Source organism: Sardina pilchardus, chromosome 14 (assembly GCF_963854185.1).
Source record: "Sardina pilchardus chromosome 14, fSarPil1.1, whole genome shotgun sequence".
Classification (NCBI taxonomy): Eukaryota; Metazoa; Chordata; class Actinopteri; order Clupeiformes; family Clupeidae; genus Sardina; species Sardina pilchardus.
In genome coordinates, this window is record NC_085007.1 from 15,243,719 (window position 1) to 15,261,218 (window position 17,500).

At 44.7% G+C, this 17,500-nt stretch overlaps 2 protein-coding genes across 7 annotated transcripts in view; one reads left to right on the plus strand and one right to left on the minus strand.

Moving 5' to 3' along the window:
* The window catches only part of pcsk5a (proprotein convertase subtilisin/kexin type 5a), a 31,880-nt gene extending 22,704 nt beyond the window's left edge, over positions 1-9,176 (plus strand). Inside the window, exons 31-38 of the mRNA XM_062554765.1 lie at positions 1,034-1,276; positions 2,975-3,208; positions 4,750-4,927; positions 5,392-5,609; positions 6,543-6,643; positions 6,943-7,168; positions 7,890-8,409; positions 8,806-9,176. Of these exons, the coding sequence (XP_062410749.1) occupies positions 1,034-1,276; positions 2,975-3,208; positions 4,750-4,927; positions 5,392-5,609; positions 6,543-6,643; positions 6,943-7,168; positions 7,890-8,409; positions 8,806-8,875 (1,790 nt within the window). The 3' untranslated portion in view covers positions 8,876-9,176. The remainder of the gene's footprint in view (positions 1-1,033; positions 1,277-2,974; positions 3,209-4,749; positions 4,928-5,391; positions 5,610-6,542; positions 6,644-6,942; positions 7,169-7,889; positions 8,410-8,805) is intronic.
* A 108-nt stretch (positions 9,177-9,284) lies between these two features.
* Positions 9,285-17,500, minus strand: part of LOC134100459 (heterogeneous nuclear ribonucleoprotein K-like) — a 51,399-nt gene continuing 43,183 nt past the window's right edge. For 4 of the 6 annotated variants that reach the window (XM_062553654.1, XM_062553658.1, XM_062553656.1 and 1 more), the window contains 7 exons: positions 16,953-17,055; positions 14,474-14,605; positions 14,065-14,151; positions 13,516-13,614; positions 11,542-11,580; positions 11,190-11,240; positions 9,285-10,864 (listed from right to left, as the gene is read on the minus strand). In XM_062553654.1, coding sequence (XP_062409638.1) covers positions 10,834-10,864; positions 11,190-11,240; positions 11,542-11,580; positions 13,516-13,614; positions 14,065-14,151; positions 14,474-14,605; positions 16,953-17,055 — 542 coding nt within the window. In that variant the 3' untranslated portion in view covers positions 9,285-10,833. The remainder of the gene's footprint in view (positions 10,865-11,189; positions 11,241-11,541; positions 11,581-13,515; positions 13,615-14,064; positions 14,152-14,473; positions 14,606-16,952; positions 17,056-17,500) is intronic. The other 2 variants (XM_062553657.1, XM_062553659.1) reach the window with 2 other exon arrangements.

Below are 17,500 nucleotides of genomic sequence, written 5' to 3' on the forward strand. Positions count from 1 at the left end.
TTAACACTCATTGGAGAGAGGGAAATAAAGCTGGAAAAACAAGACTAGAGGATTGATAAGTGTTAGATACTGTATATACATACAGTATATATATATATATATATACAGAGAGAGAGAGGGAGAGAGAGAGAGAGAGAGAGAGAAAGAAAGGGGGGGGGATGTAATGAGCTGTGAGTTGCTGCTGACATATTGACCGACAGAGAGAGCAAGAAATCCTGATAAGAATCAAGCTCTATGTTGTGGGAGCAGTGATACTGGGCGAACAGGTCACAAGCTCTTCCTCTTAATCAGCCTCTACGGGAAACAAAGCAGAGAGAGAAAGAGAGACAAATAAACTGATAGAGACAAACAGATGAAAGATAGGCGCACGAGTAGAGGAAGAAAGATTAAGTTTATTGTAGTTTTTTTATGGTAGCACATGCTCTCATGCAAAAAAGATGTTCTTGGGTTTTTAGATAAAGCTTGACATTCCTGTAAGGTTATATTATGTAAATGAAGGGATTCCCCTCACTTCCTCAAGCTCAGGTTTCCTAACCGCAGGGTTAGAGTTTGCATAGATGGATAGATACGCAGTATAATTGTGACTTTTTGTGAGTACACTGGGAGAAGTATACTTTAAGTGCTTTGGCTGCCTTGAAAAATGCTGTATAAATACAATGTATTGTTGTCGTTGTCGTTGTTGTTATTGTTATTGTGAAAATAATAATATCATACAAAAGTGTAGTGTAACCAAAGATCCTTCATTACTGACAAGATAGAGCAACATAGTGCATCTCTATGGAAGCAAAATTCGAACAGTTCCTGTCTGCTTAAAGAGGCGTGTCGCAAAGTCGTCATAGTGGGATATCGATCTCTGTCAGATTGGCAAGCAGTTCAGTTCGAATGTTTCTAGGTCTGCTTAAAGGGGGATTTCGCCCCCCTCCCCTTTGCGAAAACAGAACGCGGAAATGTTCGACCGTTTGCGCCTCTCGCTCCGCTTTAAGCCTCTCTGGTGTAACCTGTAAACCTGACATTCTTCGTTGTGTTTCTGAAGAGTGCGAGGAGACCCACTTCCTCCATGAGGGCCGCTGTGTGGCAGAGTGCCCTGATGGTTTCTATGACGACGCAGAGGGCAGGGTGTGCGGGCGCTGCCACCCGGACTGTGAGCTGTGTGACGGACCGGGCGCAGAGGAGTGTGACACGTGCACCGACCCCGACGCCAGCCTGCAGAATGGGGCGTGTGTGTCCCCGTGCCCCGAACACACATACAGAGACGCTCACACACTAGAGTGCATGGGTGAGTAGAGACGTATACACACACACACACACACACACACACACACACACACACACACACACACACACACACACACACACACATACTCCTGATACGCCAACCATGAAATGGACCATGAATGCTATGGTGAGGGATGCACGTGTATCCATGCATGTATACACACACACACACACACACACACACTCTCTCTCTCTCAGTCACATACAGTAGAGACACCCACATGAGAGAGTGCATGGGAGAATAAAGGCACATACACATAGACACACACACAGCCTTATAATTGCATATTCACTAACAAACACACACACACACACACACACACACACACACACACACACACACACACACACACTCACTCACTCACTCTCTCACATAGAGACACCCACATGAGAGAGTGCATGGGAGAATAAAGGTACCCACAGAGAGAGAGAGAGAGAGAGAGAGAGAGAGAGAGAGAGAGAGAGACACACACACACACACACACACAACCTTATAATTGCATATTCACTAACAAACACACACACACAAATGCCCAAACACACACATACTCTACACACGCCCAGACAGTTTATTTATCTTAACTCACATTAATCTCACACACTGGTCTAAGTAGAGTATACTAGAAATACTGAAACCCATAACTAGTTCAAACACCTCATTCATATTCATGGCTGGGCCTTAAGACTTTAATTTCCCATGTTGAGTCTTCATGAAGCTGTTCCCTTCTATGTTTTATTCATAATGCCCCAGTGTTTATTCTTTATTAATGGAAGTTTGACAAATCACTCCCATCGACAAATACTCCACTCACACACACACACACACACACACACACACACACACACACACACACACACACACTATCCCAACCCTAAGGCAGTTTGAGCTGAATCAAGTCCAGTCCGGTCTGCCATCTCATTTCTGCCATCTCAAATGTCCATACTTGTAACATAATTATATGCTCATCTCAATGACTCTTCCTCCATAGATTTTCTCATTCTTAAAACTACAAATATATAGATATGTTTTACAATTCTTAAATGAATAAACAATTATCTACAGTAACAAACAAACAAGCATTTCCAAATAACAAACCAACAAACACACAACCTTTTAAGCAAACAAGCATACCATGAGTTTGACATTGCTAGCTTCAGTCCTCTTCAGTTTGTTGCTATTGGAAACCCCTCTATGGGTGCCTCTCATTCGTCTTTTACACGTCCTCCCTTCCTCCTCGGGCCTCGATCCTCACTGATCTACAGTACTGAACATAAAGAATGATGGGGCGGCAATAATGGGATAGTCTATCCCGTGTTAGTTATAGATCAGTGGGAACGCCCCTGGAGGATCGAGCATCGAGGATTGAGGAGAGATGTTGACAGGCACCCTATCTCTACTACCCCCTTTCCCTCTCCCCCTCTCCCTCACATACACGCACACACACACAGGAGTTGGAGTGCTTGGGCTTCTTTAGGAGGGAGGGGAGTCATCATGGTCATCAGGCCTGGTACACACACACACACAGACACACACACACACACACACACACACACATACAGTTGTAATGATAAAGTGCTAAAGTGATGAGAGCATGAGCATGTGTATCACACACACACACACACACACACACACACACACACACACACACTATGTTATGAGCATTCTAACTGCCCTCGTGTAATGTGGCGCCCCCTATAGCCTGCGACCCGTCCTGCCGCAGCTGCTCTGGCCCTCACGCCACCTCCTGCACCAGCTGCGCCGAGGGCCTCAGACCGGACGCCCGCGGCCAGTGCGCCACCCTCGCCGGCTGCCCTCCGCGTCACTACGCCGACCGGGACGGCGAGTGCCACCAGTGCCACAAGTACTGCCAGCAGTGCCACGGGCCGGACAGGAGCCAGTGCCTGAGCTGCAGCGCCAACCACTACCTGCTCAGTGAGTCAGTCGCTCCGCTTCACATCACACACACACACTGGCGGGCAAGGACGGGGGTGTGGATGGGGTACTGCGTAGGACAGGGATTCCCAAGCTTTGCCAACACAATATTGTATCCCCCCATATGCACAATAGGCAAAGGAACTGACAATTTCACTGCATGCTTTACATTAGTAATTATATGCATGTGACAAATAAACATCCTTGCATCCTTGTATTGTTGTCATGCCAATAAAGCTCATTTGAATAGAGAGAGAGAGAGAGAGAGAGAGAGAGATATTTAACTCATTAGAGTGAGGGAGACAGAGAGACTTTTAACACTCATTAGAGAAAGAGAGGAAGATAAAGAGAGAAAAACATGTATCACTCATTAGATAGAGAGAGAGAGACCTTTTTTGCAGGTCTTATTTGACCTTATTTGATGTCGCAAAATGTCGGTGACCCCAATCGTTAAGGTTACGAGAGATAGCGCAACTCATCTCTGCTGTAACATCCAGTCGAGAGCGGTTCTTTCATTTTCCTCAAATGTCCTTGCATGCCTGCTTGTTTTGCTGCTTTGTTTCAAACATTGATCAAGCGTAATTCCGTCAATCAAACATGTCATGCAGTCTGTCTAAGTTTATATTTTATTTAGCTATAGATTAGACCATTGTTTATTCAGGGAAGATTGACTGAGCATTAAGCTCTATGACAGCAATTCCCCAAATTTACAATAATACGACAACAATCAGATTACAAATAACAACAGAGTATATGATACAAAAGCAAGCTAAAAAGTGTTGGCTAACAACATGGGATCTGAAAAGAAAGGTTTCTCAGGGAGTGCTCACGCTTTGAGACACATGAAAAATCATGGTGAATGTCATGTACTGTCCAAAGTTTCTGTGACCGATTATTTCCAAGCATACCGTTATTTCCCAACTATTAGCTGCGGCTTAAACATTGATTTTTCATTTTGATTTTGATTGATTTCTTCAGCTATGAAGTTAATACACGAGGACAGTTAATATGGTATTAATATGGTTTTGTTTCCTTAAACTTGCATGAAACACTGTCCTGCGGCTTATACACAATGTGGCTAATACACAGGAAATTACTGTAAAGCTGTGTCAGTGTATGGTGATTTTCCTATGTAAATGTTTGACCATAAGACTTTGGTAAGTTGGTACGAGCTGTTTACATATGTGTTAATGTTTAGAATTTGAATTTATGAGTACTTATCATGTTACCACATTAGAATTTTATACTAACTGGCATAGCGTCAAAGGCATGGTGTAGTATCTGCCTTTATGACACTAGTTCCAACAGCTAGAGCAGCCAGGCCAGCCGTACAGTAAGCACCCATGTTCATGCCCCTAGAGTGTAGCGCTGTAGCATCCTGCTTTAGCTGTTGGAACTAAACTTTTTTCAGTTCAATTCTTTCCTATACCAAAGGTACTCGGTGACGTCGAGAAACAGAGATCTAAGGGAAAAATCGCCGGATTTCTCCTTTAATGTACATGGCAGGTGTGTTACAGAACACTGTTGTTTTTTTTTCTCAGATGGCAGTTGTGTGGACGCCTGTCCCGTGGGGTCCTTCAGGGACCAGGTCCAGCAGACGTGTGAGGCGTGCCACCCGTCCTGCCTGTCCTGCGTGGGGAGGCACAGCCACGAGTGCCTGGCCTGCAAACCGGAGCTCTTCAGGGACAGCAAGGACTGCGTGGAGACCTGCCACTCCAGGTACCGCAACCCGCACATCACTCACACATGAGATGGGAGAGGACATAGAGAGAGGAGAGGAGAGAAGAGGAGGGGGGGCAGGAGAGTGAAGGAGGAGAAGGATGAGGCAGAGGAGGACAGGAGAGGAAGAGGAGGGAGAGGAAGAGGAGGGAGGGGAGAGAAGGAGAGAAGAAACAGGGGGAAAATAAAGGGGAGGGGAGCTCAAACAACGAACAGAGGAAGTACAGGGCAGCAGAGTCATTTTGCTGAAACCAGTTGTAGAACTGTAGAACTGACAATATGGTTACACAACGTAAGATAATTACAGCACTTGGCTAAGAAAAATGCTCCACACCTTTATCATGTTGTGCTGACTGACTCAATAAACAAGATTTCCAACAGGTAAGTCGATCTGTGGCGTCAGCACAGGTTAGACTGTCATGCACAATGCTCTCTCCTTTTCTCTACTTCCCCCCTCCTCCTAGTCGCTATGGCGACATGTCCACGCGCTCGTGCGAGCCCTGCGATGCGAGCTGCGCCGAGTGCTTGGGGGCGGGGCCTGACAGTTGCCTGAGCTGCCGAGAGGGACAGGTGTACCTGCGGAGGCGGGGCCAGTGCGTGCACACCTGCCCCGCGGGCCACTTCGAAGACACGCACCACAGGACCTGTGAACTCTGTCACCCCTCCTGCCAAACCTGCTACGGTAAGAAGGCTCTTCCTTAATCAGACATCACCGCGTAGCCTCGGGGTGCAAACTTGTCAAATGGTTAATGTCAAATCCAGCATTATATAACATTATGTAAGTATAGGTTTTTAATCCCCTTCTTATCCATTTTCAACATGCTGGGTAGGGTTCCTATTTTGCTGAGGCCGTATGGTCTGGCTATCACCATACTAAACTCATTTTTACGATTTTTTATTGAACATTAGTCTGGGGAGTCTGCACTTTATTTCTACTGCACAAGAGGTGTGATCTAAAGGAGTAGTTCAAATGACGTTTTTGACGATGTACGTTTTTGGATAGTCCTTGAACCAATCAGACCAATGATCCGGATGCGCCTTTTGGATAAGCTAGATTTTGATTGGATCCAAAGGTTGTGGACAGGAAGCAAGGGAGCAGTTTTCCAGCCTGAGCTGCAGTGTGAAATCCAAATCGCCGGCAGATCAGGCAGGGTTCACCCAGCCTAAAGGCAATACCCAGTGTGTTGAAAACTGATGAAAAGGGTCATGTTCCTATATGGTTCAACAAAATCAGAATCAGCTTTATTGGGCAGGTTTGCATAAACAAACAAGGAATCTTACTCTGGTTAATCTTTTTACGTATTGCAAAACTATTTCCAGACGTGCATTGACAAGATCAGAAACACCATTCTCCACATTACAATGCAGTATATCATTGAAATGAGTGTTGCTTTACTTTAGTTCAGTATCTAAAACTGATCTAGATGTTGTCATTCCTGAACCAGGGCCTACAACTACTTGAGATTAGATGGCTCAGGTATAATCTAGTGTTGAAACTGGATGTTGTTTTTAGGATGACATTTTGAACTTCTATGATAGACAATGTTTTTTGGTGTTAGTATTGGGGCATCTTTGGTGTTTTCATGTTTATGGTGTTTTCATTATTGCTTGACAGGTAAAGGAGCTCAGTCATGTGGCTCGTGTCATATGGGATACTCTCTGGTGGCGGGAGCATGTGTCTCACAGTGCATGATGGGAGAATATCCAGTCGTGGAGGTAAGGATTGTTTTTTGTCTCTCTTTCTGATCAATGACCACTGCACGATGAACACACGCAGTAAAACATGACATGCATTCACAATACCTCTTTTACAACGTACGCCATTTTTGATGCTTGCAGCCATAAGTTTGATGGTTAAGGTTTTATAAAGCACGAATAACGCAACAGTAATCATACATTTTACCGTGTTATTATTGTATGTAAGTTATTAACAACTTTGAATAATCGTAAACACTGCCCAGTTCCCAATTCCCGCCGCTCTTTGACCTTTGACCTTTGACCTTTGACGCCCGCAGAAGCATTCAGGTGACAGGTGTGAGCACTGCCACGACTCGTGTCTGGAGTGCCGGGGGCCGGGCCCCCACAACTGCACGCTGTGCTCGGGCCAGTCCATCCTGACGGTGGAGGGCCGCTGCCTGCCCTGCTGCACCCGGGAGCAGGCGGACGGCGGAGGGGACGGAGACGGAGACGGAGACGGAGCCTCACGGCAGCAGGAGTGCTGCAACTGCACTGAGACTAAAGGTATAACTGAGGAAGAGCTGAGGAACACTACGCTGTATCGTAACATGTAAAGAATCACAATCTTGTGGCCCAAATATCATTGTTGCAGTGGCTACCTAGGCCACCGAGGAGCACAGGGAGGGAGCGACGCTGACGCGCAAACAATCTTGTTCATTCTTTCGTTTATTAGCAAAGATTAAAACATCCAAAAATGTATGTTAAAAATGTTATCCAAAGTGCCAGTGCTAGTGCCAGTAAGACGAGAGATTAAACGATGGTACAAACTGATACGGTCAACGAAAAGTGTGCTCTCCCTACTGAGCCCCTCTCCAATACTGCACTACCAGTGCCCAGGTGCCTATATTTGCTAATACACCCTGCGTTCACGTGACCCACACACCACGGGTGGATACCAAAACCCAACACAAACTCGCATACGGAACAGTCAAGGCATATGGCCGCTACAATCATGATAGATGCCTCTGTGACTGTGACAATTCCCACTCTACTCTTGCGTTGTTTAAATGTTGCTAAATGCACCTTGGATACTCATGTGTGGGGGAGATAACAGTGAGAGCCAGATTAGGGCATTTGTAACATGACATGACATGCAGTCATCTTCATAAGGCCATACCATAGCAACATCTGCACCATAGTAACATCAGTACCATTTACATGATCATCACCATCATGGTTACCATCAGCATCATCATCTTCTTCACCCCTGCCTGTCGTCCTGCAGGTGAGTGCATCCTCAGCACCAATTTCGCCTTCCGCAACGAGCCCGAGGATGACGACGATGACGACGAAGAGCGTGGTAACCTGGCGCTCTTCATCACCACCTGCGTCCTGCTGCTGCTGGGCCTGGGTGCCGTGGCCTTCCTCGTCCGCCGCTCCCTCGCCAAGGGGCCCAGCAAGCCCGACGCCACCCCCGGACGCGGCTACGAGAAGCTGTCCAACAGCAGCCGCTACGGAGGAGGCATGGGCGCCACCTCCTTCTCCTCCGAGTCCTACAGCGCAGGAGGAGGAGGAGGAGGGTTCCAGGGAGGGTCATCTGGGGGTCGCTTCCGGGAGGAGCAGCTGGTGGACCTGAGCGACAGGTCGAAAGGTCGTGCGGAGGATGACGACGATGACGAGGACGAAGATGAGGATATTGTGTACATGGGGCAGGACGGGACGGTGTACCGGAAGTTTCGCTACGGGCAGCTGGGCGACGACAATGAGGACGAGCTGGAGTATGATGATGAGAGCTACACATTCAGGTACACAGATGAAACTACTGTACATCATCCACATTATATACCCTGAACGAATAACGCACTGAGACAATGCATACACTAATATTTCACTTACTAGCTTTTTCAGAGCATGTTTTTATTTTATTGTGTACTGAAATATGTGTTGGCACAATTAATCGTATTGCCATCACCGTTACATTTCCTATGACCTGTCCTGTGTTAATAATGAGTCTTGTCTAACCTTTCAAGAGGCTGAGGCTGAAATAATAATAATAATAATAATAAATGTTATTTATATTGCGCTTTACATCAAATAAATGATCTCAAAGTGCTAAAATGATCTCAAATACTCTCAAATACTCTCTTATGGAAAGCCCGTTGTGGTCATAACCCTGTGAGCTGCACATCTTCTCTTTGCAGGGCGGATCCTTTCGCTGATAATCAGCAGGCTCCGGCGACCGCTCCGGCGACCGCTCCACAGATGGTGTGAGGTGAGATCCTCTCAGGAGGGCACCGCCCGTCCAAATCGCGGCATTTCACGCGGCCTTATTTAGCGCGATAAGTCCACCGAGCATGGACTTGCTGAAACTCATTTTAGCTTTCTTTGGCTTTGGGATTGTTTTTTTCATGTACTTTTCCTGTGTGTGAGCATACATGTACTGTACTTGCTGCAACATTGACAGCTCCTCTGTAAAGTTTCGAAAGGCAGAATTGCTGTTTCTTTTGTTTGCTGTCAAAGGGTTTTTTTTTTTTTTGTGAGAGCATATCCTTTTGTTTGTTTATTGTAATAAAAAAAATGAATACCACTACTCAGAGTTAATCATTTATGTGGGATTAAGGATTAGTGATTAGAACACTTGATTTAGGCTACATTGAAATAAAACACAAAAAATTAATGCTGGATGTTTAGATTAGAACAGTATTTATTGATATATCTTTCCATTATTTTACAACACGCCTGTACACACACAGCTGGAGAAGGCCACTGGGTCCAAAGTACTCGTAGTTGCTCATCATTTCTCTGTTAAACTAAAGGACCAAAACATCTGACATCATCTACTAGGGGACATGCAGTGACATTCACACACAGAAACATACACAGACACACACGGTCACACGCACACACACTCACGCACACACACACACACACACACACCTCCAAACAAACACACACTCTAAAGATTGTGCTTAACAGCTGTTTTTTTCCTGTCCCCCTTTGAGGTCATTTCCTGTTTGTGGGAGGAGCGTGAGAGACCAGAAAATGCTCCAAACACACATAAACGCGTGCACGCACACACACACACACACACACACACACACACACACACACATTTTGGACAATGACGAAGGAACCACGTTTACGGAAGTCAGACCTCAAAAAAGGCATGCTCTCAGTATGTATATGGACAACTGGTTCTAGTCGTATCACTACACATGGTATACACTGTTACTGGGACCAGATGGTTCTGCTAAGTAAACAATTGATACTGAAACGTGTATTTATGGTCCTTGCGCTGATGGTGATTTGATGAGATGTAAGCTGGTATGATCAAAGTCATGGACCTTTCTTGCTGACCATACATACATTACATACATACAAACACATATACATACATACACACATACAGGCTTCATGACCACAGCAGTCAGTGAGGAGAGGGTGGATTAATCCAGCTTTGTATACCGGCTAAATTGGCAGCTGCACCAAGGAATTTACTGTCACAATTTCTTCATATGATGCAATGTTTGAGACTGAGCTTATTGAGTTGCTTCCTAAGAAAGAGTTGAGTATTTGTGTGTAGGTCCAGTAATCTATGACAAACATTTGATTTGGCTTGACATAAAGATATAAAGTATGGGCAACAATTTGTATATTTGAAACTGCATTAAAGGGTGAAATCATAGACCAAGAAACAAAGGTCTGTAGGTGAAATGCTACAAGAAAATTATTGCTTTGATTATTTTTCATGCACATTTCAAAGAACAACAATGACAAACCTATCCAGAGAAGATTTAAAATGACCCATTTACTGTTTGACCGAAAAAGGTTTGGTCTGATTTTTTTAGCATGGAAAAGTGGCCTGGTTGTGTCAAGCAAGGTGTTGGTGTAGCCTCTAGATTCTTTGAAGTGCCATTTACAATGGATGGGAGCAAGTTGTTTTATGGGTTAGCCTCTGATGCTACATGCTGTTCGCTAACAAAGTGGAAGTGTTCTACAAGTTTTGATCTCAGCCAGTGTGTGACACCAGCCAACATAAGAGGACTTGTCGTGTGTGTGTGTGTGTGTGTGTGAGAGAGAGAGAGAGAGAGAGAGAGAGAGAGTGTGTGTGTGTGTGTGTGTGTGTGTGTTGTGATTTTTGCATCCACTTCAGTGAGCAACAATCTGGGGCTAAAGACATAACCACTACTCCTTATGGAGACCCATCCAAGGCGAGAAGGCCTCCTCCTTCAAGAGCTGCTCATGCTGGACACCTCACTTCTGCACACAGGAAGAGAAATCATACATAAGGAATACTTAGCAGCCCTTTCAAGCCTTTCGGTCAATGTTAATTCAATTCAACTTTGTTTTTGTTCAGCCTGTCAGGGTGAGGTTAGGGTGCAAGAGGTGTTAACTAGAACTAGCCTGAACCTCCAGAAAGGCAGGCCAGAGTGAATGATTTAGAGATTGGAGATGCAAGAAAGTTGGGGTGAATTGGGTGACGCCTTCAAGGGCGAGCTACAGACACCGGAAGCCTGCCCTGGAAGGTTCCAGAAAGCGAGCAGGGAGGTTGTGATTTGGAGGAGAAAGGTGCAGGAAATCTTACTCGGCTTCCGGTCCTGGCGCTCCTTCAGATCCTTGGAGGAAGCTATTGAATCTATAACAAAGAGGTGAAGGGTGGCAAGGTGTTGTTTGGTGAGGGCAGATTTTACCATCATGCAGCAGAGAAGGTATATAGCTCCACAACAGGGGCTGATCAGTGAGAAGCATTTAAAGCAACCAACACCGCAAGCATACTGTAGGGTCAAGATTTTACCATGCTAAAGTGCCTATGGTGCCTACATTACTGTTCTATTATATTACTAAGCTCTATGGGACATCAGATCATGCCAGAAAAGAGAGGAGAGAACCATGCCAGACTCAGAATATGCAGAGGCAACCCCCCCAGTAATACTTACTTGGAGTTTTCTGCAGATTCCTTTAGCTCTTCGTCAAGTCTTTGAGAGGACGGAGAGAGAAGCAAGGACAGGAAAGGACAGCAAGTAAGGACCCCAGTGGACAACCCAACCCACATGCACACCAAATAAATTAATAAACACACGCCATGCAAGGCTACTGCTTTATGTCTTAGCCCAGAGTATCAACCCGGCAATGATGACTGGAAATAAGGGGACAGTCTAGAGCAGCAAGAGATATTATTCAGAGACGAAACCCAACAGTGTTTCTTGTTAACACATCCAATCTGAGGTCACATTTGGGAGCGGTTGCTGTGGTAACTACCCGCAGAACCACACGTCTGACTGACACATTCACACCTAAAGTGAGTTTCTTTCTAAAAAAGAAACACAAGTGTTGCCTGAAACTTCGCATTCTACCCAATCTTTATTCACTTCCATGAAAGACAAGACTTGAGGCGTTCACAGGAAAATATGGCATAAATGTGTGTTTTAAGCGCCACAGATATCAGTGAAGTGCCAGATGGATCACCTATTCAAAACAGGATCGGCAGGAAGTACCTCAAAGCTGCTGATCTTAAACAATCAATGAGAGTCGCAGCTTTGCATATTATGTTGGATTTCACAGATCAATTAATTTGATGAATGAACCAGTTCCATTCCGATGACTTATGTTTCTGATAGGAAGGTGTGGTGTGTGTATGTGTGTGTGTGTGTGTGTGTGTGTGTGTGTGTGTGTGTGTGTGTGTGTGTGTGTGTGTGTGTGTGTGTATGTGTGCAAGACTTGGACCTCTTGGTGGCTCAGATCCCATGCACAGGATAAGCAGATCTATAAACACACTACTGTCTTGCTCTGAATGGTTTAATTCACCTGCAAACACCTTCTCTGGTAAGCAAACATACCTTGTTTGAAGTATCATGTGCTTTTGGTCTATCTACGGAAGCCTCTTAACTGCACAAAAACACTAGCCTTTAATGTCTGCCATTGAGAACCTAGGATACAATTGCCAGACCATCGTGTTAGTGTTAGGTAGCCTATGTCATGTATAGGGTGGGGGTCAGTGGAATTTGCCTTAGTGGGCCTATATAAAACGAAGGCCAAAAAGTCGATAAAGTGCTATTTCATATCAGCAGTTTATGTTCATTTGGAAAAGACGATGTACCCTTGAATGTGTCAACTCATAATAGATTGCTGTACCGCTTTGCTCTAGTGAATTATTAAGAACATTTGATAGCCTACCTACTGAATCTTTATGATAAAGTAAGTATACATGTAAATACATTACATGCATATGTGTGAGTTAGTGAGACACAGGTCAGGTGTCTCAGCCTTTTAAATGCAACTAAACTCCACTGCCGCCACCACCACAGGCATCTAGGGTAACCCCTAATTGACGGTTCTCATTGTTGCCCCACAATAATGCCATTCTGTAAGCAACTGCAAGCAGCCATACAAACTGGAATACCAAACATAGCCTCAAGGTAGACCATGATCCAAATCTGTCATAACTGACCTATAATCAGACTAACATTAAACTCACACTACCAACAACATAATCTGTATGTTGAAACAAGCATTTTCAGTGAACAACCATACTTTAAATGATTCCTCTTACATACCTAACTGTATCTGACTAAGAAGAAAATGTAAGTATTCAGATGGCTTGAGATCATCTGTTGACCTTTCCCAGGGATCTCGTGTAGCTCTTATATGAGAGGTGACACATGCCTAGGAGCATTCTGGGCCATAGCAAGGGCAGGGGCAGGAGCCTGTAGGTGCTTCTCCACCTGCCTCCTCGACCCTCGATGCTCAATCCTCGAGGGGCGTTCCCACTGATCTATAACTAACACTGGATAGATTATCCCACTGTTTTCGCCCCATCATTCTTTATGTAGATCCGTGAGGAGCGAGGGGCGAGGGAGGCCGTATAAAAGCCCAAATGAGAGGCACCCTGAGTTAGCGTTTAGCGCTCTCACCTGGCAATGCTCTCTGGGATCTGCACATGCTCCATGGGGATCATCTCCTCCAGCTCCGCCAGGCTGTAGACGTACTTGATCTTGTTGCTGAATTTGGTGCTGCAGAGAATCGATGAATGCACACATGAACACATGCGTAAAAATATTGTGTGAGCATGCACACACACACACACACACACACACACACACACACACACACATCGATTAGCCTACTACAGACGTATCTAAATCCCATGAGTACTTCCCATGAGTGTTGTTTGCGCTGTGCTAGCACTTCCACGCTGAAAAAAAATCAATCCCAATCCATACAAGTTAGCCAGAAATCTAAGTAACTATGGTGGCCTGAGAAAGGGATATTGCAGTACTGGTCCTCACTAGCATTCCACAGTTTACTGTACTATACTGCATACACTCTGTTCACATCCTTACTTTCTCTGCCTTTAACTGATATATTCCGTAAATACCAATACACAAAATACATTTTTTAAACGTTCAAAGCAAACGCAGTTGGCATGCTTAGGGATCAGAGGAGATTAGCAGCAGCCATACCTGATAAATGGCCTTGTGACCGCTAGAATAGTCCTGATGAACCAGGAAGGGTGAACAATGATGAAGGACTTCAAATTCTTCCTCAGTCTGAGACAAACAAACAAACAAACAAATGCACAAATATACAAATAAACATCCCAATTGACACTGGTTACTTGATTACACTAAAATATGTGTCTCTAACATTGCACATCATGTAGCCATTCATGGGTTTCATCCGGTCCCTTTCCACAGGTGTATAAAATCAAGCACCTTGATTATGAATGCAGTCTGCAAGGTGCTTGATTAATACACCTGTGGAAAGGGACCTAACGAAACCCATGAATATGAAAGCAGCTATTTGAAACATCCAGATCTAGAGCATACAGTATAAATGTATATCTTCCTCTTCATAACTGGCTTACTGTACCTCCTGTCAATCATCTGGTAGCATCTCTTGAGCCAGCCCAGTCCAGGCATCCTCCTGTGAGGAGTGGCCCCGTTCAGGTAGACGATCATGTAGTCCTCGGCCACCATCAGCTCCAGCGTGCTGATCACATACCTGCACAAGTGACACACACACAACACACACACACAACACAACACAACACAACACAGCACATCAACTCCAATTCAACGCGCTGATCACATACCTGCACAAGTGACACACACACACACACACACAACACAGCACATCAACTCCAATTCAACGTGCTGATCACATACCTGCACAAGTGACACACACACACAACACAGCACATCAACTCCAATCCAGTGTGTTGATCACATACCTGCACAAATGACACACACACACACACACACACACACAACACAGCACAGCACAGCACAGCACAGCACAGCACAGCACAGCACAGCACAGCACAGCATAACACGGCAAAACACAACACAGGTCCCCCCCGGGACACGTCAGTACAGTGAAGTGTTATTTGCATTGCGCCAAAACAATTGAAATTGTCTCAAAGCACTTCACAGTCCAGACCCTGAACCCCCCAGAGCAAGCACCACAGCAACGTCACGCTTACTTTAAGTCAAATATGTGCCAGCGCTGAAGGTGTGTGCGTGTGCATGCATGCGTGTGTGTGTGTGTGTGTGTGTGTGTGTGTCTGTCTGTGTCTCTCTCTGTGTGTGTGTCTGTGTGTCTGTGTCTCTCTCTGTGTGTGTGTCTCTCTCTGTGTACATCAGCACCATCGCTGACTTTTAATCACAGATAAAAATGTAGCTTCAGTTTGTTTCAAGTGTCAACGCTTGGCCAATACAAAGCAGTAAACAAGATATGAAACAAGAGCTTTAAACAGAGTGCATAAAATAATGACAAAGACACTCTGCCTCGTAGTAAATTGTGATTCATTTTACACAAATGCCTATGCAACCCTCACTATATTCTTCTCAAAAAACAAAGCTATGGTGAATGAAAATGAGAAGCATACTGGAATATATTTGAACAATTCGAGAATAGGAAACATCAAAGACTGGAACTGTGGGTGGTTATGGCAGCTTAAAAACCAAAGTGACAACTCTTCTTATCAAGGGAAAAAAAAAACTACAGTAATCCAAACCCAGAGGCCATAGCCATATCCTTTGTACTACTTATGTAAAGTACGTTCCCTATTTCGCTTATCAGAATAGCTTTTCGTGCAGAAGTATCACAGGAGAATCTTCCAACAGCATTGTATTAAAACAGTCAGTATTTATTCTGTGTTTATATATAGTTGGGATTAGTAGTGTGCTCTGAATTTAACTGAGGTATCGGCAGGGTTAGATTCACACAGCTCCACACCTACCCACCCAGAGTGAGTCACATGTGTGTGTGTGTGTCTGTGTGCATGCATGTGTGCGTGTGTGTGTGTGTGTGTGTGTGTGTGTGTGTTTGTGTGTGTGTGTGTGTGTGTGCGTGTGAGCTAGAAGGAAAAGATTTCCTGCAGAGAAAGAGACACCGAAAGCAGCCCTCCAGAAATGACATTAGGTGAGATATGAGCTGAGAGCCAGCAGACAGGCCAGACAGTTTTCAGTTTTTTTTTTTTAAAGCTGTTATCGCTGTTGCAGCAGACTGTGCTCCATGTCCAAAATCCTTCCTCTACTTATACGCTGGCACCGCACACAATACAAGCAACCGTGCAATTCAGACACTAATTTCCTGTGGCTAAAAATATGTATCTGCAAAGTCCTGGCTAAGGGCATTTCTCAAGTGCAAATGGCAATGAAAGAGTTAACAATGACAATGAATTAAGCCCAGAGGCAAAGACTGAGTCATTAAATACTGCTGAATAGATACTGAATAGTGTCTTCCTAGCTGTGAAAATTACAGATGTATTTCTGTTGCATAAAAACATCTGATCTAGTGCGTATGGTATACAAGAGGAGACTATATTCCACTCTAATAAAGTTTATATTAATCCAGAAATTCTCAGGACTAGAGCTCTTTTGTAAACGATTTTTCTAGGATACTATAGCCTACAGTGCACAGCCTTACTCCTAAAAGATAGGGTGTTGATTCTGATATGAGCCAAGACCGGCTGCACCAGTCCACACTTCCTGTTAAGAATACTTCTGTGACCTGTTCTTCAGGAGTGATCCAAATTCCAAAATCCAAAATAAAAACTCTGAGTGAACATGCAAGGGCTCCCTATGTATTCCCAAAATTCCCACACACATCTCAAAGAACTCACAATCACACCACAACTTCTTCAGCTAGAGAAGGACCCGCGTAACAACACACACACACACACACACACCCACACACACCACGTGTGAGACATCAGATCAAAGTTCCAGAGGGTGGAGAGGAGCGGAGGGGAGGAGAACAAGAACAGAACCGGGAGCGTCGAGGAGAACAAAAGCCTCTGCGTAACAGAGACAGGGAGTGTCTGAAGGGTGCGGTTCTCACTCACAAGAAAAGGTTCTCCATGACCTCATGGTAGTCCTCTCTGTCGCTGTCCGGCAGAAAGCAGGCAGCGAACACGATGATGGCGTTAGTGCCGTTGCCATAGTAGCCTATGTTGGAGAAGAGCAGATGTAGTTGCATTGTTAGTGCATTTGTGCAGTGAGTGTATGTTAAAGATGGCAGACCAATTCATTTGTATAGCTGTACACAGACACACAGGTTGTATGTATGGTATGCAAACACTCACAGTCAAACTTGAAAAACAACCCGAAGGGTGGAATGATGAGTTAACATTTCCTGTTTGTGCTACTGGGAGTGCGTACACAAGCCCTTTGTTGTTATGAGAGGGCATTTTTGGATGAGCCACTTTGCTTATTATTCAAAAACCAACTTGTTATGAAACCTGTGGCCAAGGTGTGAGATTTATGCACTGTGATGCACAGGCATGACCATGTGTGTGTGTGTGTGTGTGTGTGTGTGTGTTTCTGTGCATGTGCCAAACAATGTCAATTGAAAATCTTAAAAATCTGCAAATTTTGCATATGCATAATTCTG